Raw genomic sequence first — 10,534 nt, 5'->3', positions numbered from 1 at the left:
GCAGGCATATGTTGTCCTATGAATGTTGGAGGAAGCCACATCAACCATCAAGAAATCCCCAAGGGCCTCCCCCACAATATCCAAGACTGAATCCAGCCAAAAGTGAAGGGGGAGGTTTGGTAGTTGAACCCAAAGAGGAATCTTAATGAAGGTTTCAATAGTCGGATTAAAAGTCGGATACCAAGGCTTAGCCTTTAGGGGGAACCTTTCCTCCCAAGAGAAGACATATCCTAGGATGGAGTTTCTATCATCAGCATTAGCAAATTTCACAATAAAAAAACCCCTTGCTATAAGGTAAATTTGAGCTGAATCTGAAATGATTGGCTCCCAAAATTTGGAGATCCAAGCATGCAAAGCGGAAAGAGAAGGCCAAAAACCCCTAAACCTAAAAATAGTAGCAATGGAAGAGTAATCTTCCACATATGTAAAAATCTCATCAATAACATCTGAATCAAGTTGAATCTCAATCAGTTTACTTATAGGAACAGGCACCATCGAACGACTAACAGAGGGCACAGCCGAATGGGACCCCAACTTCAGAACAAGAGCACCAATACCCACTTCAAACGCAACAACATCCGCATAGGAAATAGCTGATCTCCTCACAGCACCCATAGACGCAATAGGGGTAGAATCCCCAGTAGCAACTAGAGGACGAATGGCAGAAGAGGCAGCCAGATGAGCTCTAGCACAAGCAACATGGTTGGAACCAAGCACAAGAATCCAAACAAAGCCAGCCACAGGAACCTGATCATAAGCAAGTGCTTGAGCGGGAGCCACCGCAAGAATCACCAAGGCAGGTGCCACGTGAGCAAATGCAGCCGGGAACCGGGCCTCAGCAGAAGGACGGGCAGCCTTCGCACCAGTACTGGCCAGAGAGCCATGGGCAGCAACACCCTTCACACTAGTATTGGCCGAAGCCATGGGCGGCAACACCCTTCGCACCAGTACTGGCCAAAGAGCCATGGGCGAGAGTAGCAGTTTGAAACGTCACGCAAGTGGGAGCAAGAGCCATTTCTAAAAGGATCTTCATGTTATTTCTACATTTTGTATGGTTTCTAGTTATGTTTTTGTTGAAGTTAGTTAATTTTAATGGAGAAAAATAAAGGTATAATGATTTCCTTAGTTCATACCAATTGTAGTTTGTTGATTGCAAATTGCAATGTATTGTTAGTTCAAACCTACTTTAGCACTCGTTTGAATGTAGATGTTCACTCATTGTGTCAATATTAAGTATTTGAATAATTACTTATAATACGAAAATCCTTCATTATCTTTAGAGATTGCACCAAGTTTAGTCTAGTTTACTCATGGGAGAGCAAAGCTTGGTTTAAGAAATTCTAATATCCATGCATTAATCCTAAACTCTTATTCTTTTTTACCCTTTTTGGAAGTTGAAGTCAGTTAAGTTCAGGTTGCAGCTACTTTGTAAATATCATTAATGCTTTTCGGGGGTTAGAATTGATAAATTCTAGGAAGAATAGCATAAAGTCCCTTTATGTGTTGCTAACAATATGGTATCAGTTATATCCAACATAAAGTCGCCAGTTTGCAATGAAAGCCTTGAGGTTTTCTTAGTTGTCATACATTGTCAAATTGTTTGCAAGTGGAATTAAAGCACCAAGGTTGTAAGAGTGGAATTAAAGCACCAATTTGAAAGGGAAACTTGCAAAGTAGATTTTCTGAAGCAAAACGCAATAACACAAACATTGTACAGTGGAATTAGCTCACTTTAAATGAGAAGGAAGAAAGTGTCTGAAGGTGTAGATGGACCAAGCGATTGACAGCTTGCAAAGAGAATTTGTGCTAATACCACTAACAGTGCATCCCCATACAACTTTTGAACGTTTTGTTCAAAAAGCCTTGAAACGATACTGACATCTAACCAAATTAAAGCATCAAACCTCATCGACTATTTGTTCAAATGCCCCAAAGTTACATTCCACAACAAAAGTTTTTTAAGTCAATAATAGAAAACCAAACTAAAGCACAAATTCTTCTCAACTAATATATCATTACTCATAAGCCCATGCCTAACCATATCAAGATTTCTCCCATAATTGCACATTGAAACACAATGTGCTTTGGCCTTTTGAAATGCTCCAAACTAAAATATATTAAAACTAAAACCAAAAAGAATAAAGAATTCAGCATGCCAACTTTAATTGCATAAATTGTGAATTATGCTCCATAACAATGGAATTCTCAGAAATATGAATTCTCCAAAAAGGGTACACAGCATGTAATCCAAAAAAGCTCAATGAGCAAATATTATAATAATCTCACATTACTAGTAATTTTCGTGAAGCATTGACTAAAAATTCTAGGGAAAAAAAAAATACAAAGCACATAAAATTATAAATATTAAATACTGTAGCCATTAGAAAAAAATGGTTGAGATGATGTTTGCTTATCCAATTATTATAAATGTGGACAAAAATAAACTTGTATGGAGCATATTTTTGTTGTTGAAGCTAAAGAGCAGGTAACAATCAAATTAAATTTCAAAAAATATACTACAAAGGTAAATTCCATTCAAAAATCTCTTCCAAAGCATTGCCTGTACTGCATGTGATAATATATATGGCATAAAACTAATCCAATATGTTTTCACATTTGCTTCTGCCTGGGGCAAAACGGAAGAACCTATGATCAATACAAATTGTTACTTGATCGATCCTTATGATTTACTCAAAAGCGTGTATGGTCAACCTTAAAGAAATTTCCATCTAGCTTCTGTTAAAAGCTATAATACATTTTCAAACATGCACAATAAATCCAGTCAATGAAAGAAAAGAATCAAGTAGAAGCAACTACTTCTGACAGTACAGATCAATTACCATTTGCATCTTTGTGAGAAACTGTTGTCCTTTCCCTCAAGATAAAGGAACAGACTCGACAGTTCATACAGCTTATAAAGCAAACTGTTATTGGAAATTTTCAATTATGGAAGGAGAGGCACATCATACTTAAAAGAAATCAAAATCCAGATAATTACTGCCAGATTTTGAATCAACCTCAGTAAATTTCTTCTCACTGGAGGAAGCTGCTGGCACTTTCTTTCCAGGCAAATCAAGATCAACAGGCTTTGGAATTTCAGGGGGTGCAGTGCACCTGATAAGAGCCCAATTTACACCCTCAAAGAAAGGATGTTGCTTAATTTCAGTGGCTCCGCGTTTAAAGGCTAACCGATGTTGAGGCTCCTTCACCAGTAAACCCCTGATCAAATCCCTGGCTGCAAAACTTACTGTAGGTGATTCGGGAAACCTGAGTGGTTGCCCTACCACATTAAAAAGTGTAGCACGATTACCCGATCCCTTAAAGGGTGTCTTTCCAAACATTAGTTCATATAGAAATATTCCAAAAGTCCACCAATCTACAGCACTCCCATGACCTTCTCCTTTTATAATCTCAGGGGCTAAATATTCATGGGTTCCTACAAATGACATAGAGCGAGCACTTGTAGGCTCTGCAATAAGCTCTGGAAGAGGAGTCACTTGATTACCCACATCATTTTTGGGTTTTCGTATCTTCTTTGACTTGCTTGTAAATAAACGAGGTACAAAGCAAGTTGGCTGTATGCAAGAAGGCTGGACACATACTGGTTGGGCACAAGATGGTTGAATACAAGCCGGTTGAACACAATATGCTGGAATTTTCTTTGATAATTCAACATCAACAGATGAAGACTTCACCAGCGTAGGGCTAACAACACACCTTAAAGATAGATCAAAATCTGAAAGCATGATATGCCCATCCTCCCTTACAAGTACATTTTCTGGTTTAAGGTCTCTGTAAACAACTCCTAGCATATGTAGGTATTCCAAAGCCAGAAGCACCTCTGCGACATAAAATCTGCAAAAATGTAGCCAACATTAACTACCAAGAAAGATACAGAAATGCTAAATGGGATCAAAGAATCACATTTAAATATAATTGCTTTATATTTAGCCTATGTTTTATTGATCACATCTTTGAGAATATTATTTCTATCTAGTTAGGACAAGTACAACCATTATATACAAATGTAACAGTACACAAGCATGATAATTAATTTTAGTTTACTTGCATCAAGATATAAAATGCAAATACACCCTAACAGCACTTAAATGGGAAATTCACCTATACCATTTGGGAGACCTCCGAAAATGTTATTAACCAATTGAAGCCAAGATCAACAAACAAATAGCCAAATTGAAATAGAAATAGTGTCAAAGTCTGGTTCTCTTTTCTTAAAATCTGACATTTTGAGGATATCTTCAAATAAATAGTGCGAAGACCAAATCTGTTCATTAACTTATTCATGTGATCAATTCTCAAAGCTTTTCCATGCTTCTGACATAAACTGGTTGAAGTTTCTTTCATAAGATGTTCCAATTTCCAGGCTTCAAAGGTTATTCCTGTGTTTTGAAAAGTAATAACTCGTCATATTCAACATTATTCATGAGAATAAGATACTGAGAAGCCAGTTCTTAACCAATCATAGGTTTGAGTTTTTTAGAAGTAACACAACCACTTTCTTCTCCTGCAAAAAGCATCCCAGATATGATACAAGATGAATTAGTCAGTGTATTGTAAGCTAAACTTTTGTTGTACAATTCCCAATAATTGGAAATTAAGTAGTCCCTTTGGGTTATTGTGTGCAATCTGCCACCCTTCACAGGTGACAATTCTTCCATCAAATAGTCGACGGGTCTATAACAATATAATTAAGCTTGACTTACTTTATGGAGTTCAATCTTGAACTTTTCACTTTGTAGGCTTACAAGATTAAACTTTGCTGGCAAGAAACATTCGTATTCCACTTGCAATTCCCTATATGACCAACTTTTCTATTATTTGAATATATATCCATTCATCATGAATTACTGAAATCGTGTTATTACAGAGTGTTTTGAACTGTCAGCTTATGGCACTATAGTAGCATGACAATATACCTGTCATTAATCCCGACTAATCAGTGCAGCTAGCATAATTATAATTTGCTCTATTTTGTTCATACTTATGAATCTGGCTTAATTTGTTGGTCAGCTTTAGTATGTTGTTAGTGATTAGTTACAGGTAAATATCAACAGTTCAGTTTAAGGAAAGACCGTTGGCCCTTAAAAGTCTCTGTAATCAGGAAAGGAATCTGATTGATTATTTCTGTTGAGTCAATTTTGCCTTTCTGAGCAATAATTTTCTACTCAATAAATTCTTTAGAAACTGAAAGAAGATATTTGGGTGGGAAAAGATTGACACCATAATCAAAACAGCATTATTTCTTCCTCGGTAAATAAAATTATCTGCAGTCTGTCAAGTTATGATATTAATATTAGAATTTAACAGCGTAGTTTTCTGAGTTAAAACTTGTTGACCCATATTTCATGCAAACTACTAATCAGGAAATATATATCAATGAGTTTGACTCAAAAAACTACGGAATTGAATCCTGATTTTAATATCAGAGCATTATTTCACAATTTGAGAGCTGATCTTCACATGTGTGACAGAGTTGTATAGCACGGTAACAGACTCACAAGATTCAGACTTCGCACAAACTTCGCAGACCTATTGGCCACAGGCTTGGCAAAAATAGCTCAGAAAATATCCACAACCTGTAAATATGAAATATGAAATATGAAAAATACACTTTCCATGGATTTTAAAATTGGAATTGCTATTCTGTTTCTTTGGCAGACTCGTAAGTCTTTTAACTCTCAGGCTCGGCCTAATCTTCATGTCAAGGCTGCAAGCTTGCCAAGACTCATAACCATGGTTTATATAACACTCTTCTCCTCCATGGTTGATGCTAAAGCATATTTCTTGAGAATACTGCTACAGGCAGAAATGAAAGCACTGTGAGCTAGTTTAACTGCAGGCCATCCTCAGAGGAAAATTTACAGACAAAATAAATATAGATGCGTCATTGAACATCTGAATTTCATTTCAGCTGAACATCAGAAATTCTGCCTCAAATAATTTAAGCATGTGAATATAGCAAGATCATTTTAACAATATCAGATTTCCACTATCCATTTCTAATACAGTATTTTTGTGTCTGGATTTGATTGTGAATGCTTTTTTGGCATCAATATTTCGGATTACACTATGTGATCCATCATCAAGATGACAGAGAAGGATATAAGATAAAATCCAAAAACAGAGTGTGATCCGAAACGTTGATGCCTAAAAAGCATACACAATCAAATCCAGAAACAAAAAAACTGTGTGATCATCTTAGAAATATGAATTGGAACAAAAATGAAAATGCTCAATCTTGCATTCAAGCATAGCATAACCAGTCACACCGAAGTCTGTCCCAATAGCATATCCACCACTCCAAAGCAAACAACCACAGAGTGAAAGCACCACCCTACATGAAAGGAAATGAAAATGAGGAATCCATATTTTGTTGCAAAACATCACCTTATCATGGATACACTTTCTCATCAAAGAACCAACACAAACTCTGAAATTGCAATTAAATTTACTTGAATTCCACATAAATGTTGTCCAGACTCCTCATTCATTGTTCTCTGCAGGGATCGCAATGAAAAATAAGCCTGATGGATGGAGAGACAATATGATGGAAAGGGCACCCTGGAGATGGGCCTTCCTGTGCAGATCCAGGTGTTCTTGGAGAATCGAGTATTCAAAGGGAGAGTTTAGCACAGGAATGGCTGAAGCTCAATTTTGATGGTGCATCAAAAGGTAATCCAGGGCGTTCAAGGGCCAGTTATCTACCTAGGGATTGGCAAGGTGATATTATTGCTTGGGCAAAACAGCTATGCTATGGAATCAAGAACGAAGCACAAGCACAAGCAACTCTAAATGCATTATACATGGCAAAAAAATTATCAGTCTCTTGCATTCATTTCGAAGGGAGTTCACTAGGAAACATTGGCTTGGGATCAGAACAAATGCATAAAAAAAAATTAAAGTATTTTAGCCACCTCTGAAAATTTCAAAATCACAACATCAAAAGGGAGGGAAACACTATAGCACACATATTCAAATAGTGCCCTTTCATTATTACCAGATCAGGCAGAGAAATTGTTTGAAGATTTTCAGAGGTTTAGAAATTGATAAATCTGCTGCCCCGTATGCCATCAAAGGACAGCACATCAACAGACGTAACAGGGGTGAGGAGTTATGAATGCATGCGTAGGCATTTAAGGCATCTATATTTCTTATTGTTTCCCATTCAGTGATTGTAGAGTGGTGAAGAAAGCCGGAGATTGTGAAAGAGATGGAGGCTAATTTCTCACTGATTTCATCAACGCAACTGCTGTGCTTCAAAGGGCACATTTTGGACAAATGTTAAAAGGGGATTTTCAAGTTTGATGAGCCAGTCTTCTGGCAAATCATTGATCTTTTACTGGACAATGAGTTCATACCAATCAAACATAGGCATCGTTGCAACACTGATATTGTTTCGGCTCTATCGATGTGGTCATTGGAATTGGGGATGAAAGAAGAGGCAATGCGGATCATGAAGGAATGTGTCTGCCCATAACATTTGGCCATGGTAAAACCAGGTGTGTGACTAAGTGTGCAGGGTAAAGATTAGCAAAAAATAGGGGATGGGGATCAACCTATGCACCCCTTCTTGGTATGGAGCACCTCAAACAACAAGGAGCGTCAAGAGGAAGCTCTTCCATTGGATGGGAGTCTTTGAAAATTAATTCCTGCATTCCCAACTTCCCAAGAAAAGGAGATGTTGCAAAAGGCAGCAATGGACAAGAAGGTAGTTTATGGTCCATAAGATTACTGGTACAATGGCCCTATAGGGAAACCAAGGCCTTGACTGCGTTTGTAGTTTGCAAGCCAGATCATTTAAGGCCTCAGCCTTTTAAATTCTGTTGCAGTCTTTTTTACACTAAGGCTCCTGGATATAGGCAGGTATTCAGATAGAGATATTTTTGACAAGTCTGTATTAGTGGGATTTGATTTTTAGCAGCCATTTGATGTGAGCTTCACTTTTGCTCAATCTCAGACTGGTTTTTTATTTGGGGGGTTTTAACTCGGCAAAGCTTCAAATTTTAGCAAGGGTGAGAATCTGATGTATGTAGGTAGTGTTTATGGGCAGGCTAAGTTGCCGATTTGGATTGAAATTTGGATTCGGATTCAAGATTCGAGTTTGGAATTCATTCAAAAAATTTGGGTGTGTTTGAATTCATTTTAGGTTCGACTACACACACACACATGCAGCAGCAAACAAGTTCACACACCACTGAGCTAATAGTAGTGTAGACCAGTTGGTTGTGCTGTTCAATGAACAGACAATTGAACCAAGTTCAAACCTCGTCCGGTACTCAAGCTGGTTAACTTAGCCACACATAGGGTGAGTCCCCTGCGAAGCTCCACATGGCCCTGGAGGATTAGTCTCACATCAGCTCATCTCGACTTCGCCCCAACTTGGCAATATGTAAGACCAAGGCAAGGTTGGTTGGGCGCTGGGCTGGGTTGCAGGGATGCCCTCCTATGGGTAACAAAACAAAAGCAATATACATAATACACCACCATATATATTAACAATCAGAAATGGACACCACAGATCTAGATCTATAGGATTCATCACTTATAAAAATCAACATAGAAAATACATCTTTTCATGATGTGAACTGGGCCTTAGGTTTTATGACTCCAGTCCAAGTTATGGCTGCCCCAACATAATGCAAATGGAAGCATATCAAAGTTCTCTAAATTCTTTAAGGGTCAACTAAAGCACTAGATACTTTTCAAGTGCAATTAATTGCCTGAAACAGAGCAAAGACTACACACATGCAGATGACTGCAGTCTCCAGTAAATGCAGACTGAACCTTCAAGAATACAGAATGCAGCAGCCAAAATAAAATGTATATCTATTGCCAACAGTGGTATGTTGCGATGGTTAAATGTGTTGTTCTTATCATCAAGGTTTAAATCCTATTGGAGATGAGGTTCCCCATTTGTGGCCCCACCGATTCATAGCTCCAAGTCAAAGCATTTACCCATCTTCACAACAAAAAACAAAAGAAAAAAAGCCTGCCAATGCAAATAAGACAGTGAAAACATTAATCACAACCAGATAGTTTACTCCCAATATTATATTGGTCATTGATAAATAGAATAAACTATGCACGGTCAAACTGGAAAGAGGGAGATAGATTAATAATTTAATAGACAGGAATAAGACCTTTCCAGATGGCACTTAATTCACATACCAAAGTGATCATGTTTTTTCCATATTCATATAGACTAAATTAAGACACAATACAAAAAAAAAAAAATTTAAGAAGTCAAAAAATGTTGTTTTTGACTTAAGTCAGTCCAGGTTCTGCTGAGTTTAGTCAAAGTCGCCGCAAATTCTGGTAAATTCAACCCAGGTCCCTCTCTGAGAATTTGAGATGAATTCGATCCAGTACAGTAGAATTTGCAGCGAATTTGATAAGGACCAGAATCTGCAGCAAAACGAACCAGACTTTCAGCCTGCCCTAATTGAATCCAATAACATAGTGGGCAGGTATTGTTAGGGGCATATGGCATCAGTATTTAAAGTTGATACTACTCTCTAAAAGTTTATTTCCGATACTAATGAAATAGAAATACTCAGCAATCAAAAATATATATATGATTGAAAGGACATAAACAAGGGTTCACTTAATTCTGTCATACATAATAAATTTAGGACTAGGAGTTATGTTCTCTCTAATTTCAGATGCAGTTGCAGTGCTAAGCTGCCCTAGCTGCTCAACCCCTTTGTCAGAGGTAGGGTTTCTGTGACCCTTTTCTATTATGTCTTTTTTTCTATCATCTTTCTTCAATGATGCTGCCCTCCTGCAAGAACATTGATGATTTTAGGCTCAAACTGCCATTTGACGCAGACTGCCATGATACTTCAAGTATTAAAGTACTTGTGGACAACTTTTTTATTTCTATTGATACACCTTTGGAGCATGCCCTTGTTGGACTTTTCATCAAGCTTTAGCAGAGCCCCTTAGCTCTCAAAAAATGGATTCCACGGTCTGGGGCTCCAAAGTAACCCACCTATGAATTGTTGTTGTGTTTTCATGAGTATCTTAAAATCATGTTTCAATCTAAAGAGAAACAAGTTACAATTTTTAAGGGAGGTTTCTGGTTTGTGGGCACTGGTGCCCTATTTCTGAATTTTTTCTGCCCACTTTGATCCTGCCCAAAGAAGAGACAGTTAATGTAAAACTCCCCTTCCGTCCATTGCATCTCTAGAACAAACCATCATTAGAACTAATTTAATAAAATTAACAAATTTCTTGAATGGATTCCTCCCAAAGCTCCAATGCTGCTTCTGCATGTGTGTGTGGATTAATCTCAAAAGCAGCCTACCTAAAGCCATTGGTATAAAAGGCTTGCACCAAGTGCATATTCAAATGCTAGACTATGAGCATGTGCCTTCAAATGCCTATCATGTCATAAGTTGGGCTATTTTTACAGGGACTTCCCCCTTAATTAGAAGCTGCAGCTGTTAAGGATCTACCTAGAAATGACAGATTTCAAAGAGTTTAAAACAAGAAAATTTAGACCGTCACTCTG

General features: G+C 37.6%; 1 protein-coding gene across 1 annotated transcript in view; it reads right to left on the bottom strand.

Moving 5' to 3' along the window:
- Positions 1 to 2,546: 2,546 nt before the first annotated feature.
- LOC149568164 (serine/threonine-protein kinase D6PK-like) overlaps positions 2,547 to 10,534 on the bottom strand; it is a 32,528-nt gene continuing 24,540 nt past the window's right edge. The window contains exon 3 of the mRNA XM_089821168.1: positions 2,547 to 3,855. Coding sequence (XP_089677294.1) covers positions 2,970 to 3,855 — 886 coding nt within the window. The 3' untranslated portion in view covers positions 2,547 to 2,969. The remainder of the gene's footprint in view (positions 3,856 to 10,534) is intronic.

The sequence above is a fragment of the Cupressus sempervirens genome, chromosome 3, assembly GCF_028749045.1.
Source record: "Cupressus sempervirens isolate cs-2001-9-10 chromosome 3, ASM2874904v1, whole genome shotgun sequence".
Classification (NCBI taxonomy): Eukaryota; Viridiplantae; Streptophyta; class Pinopsida; order Cupressales; family Cupressaceae; genus Cupressus; species Cupressus sempervirens.
This window is presented reverse-complemented; position numbering and strand designations above follow the sequence as displayed.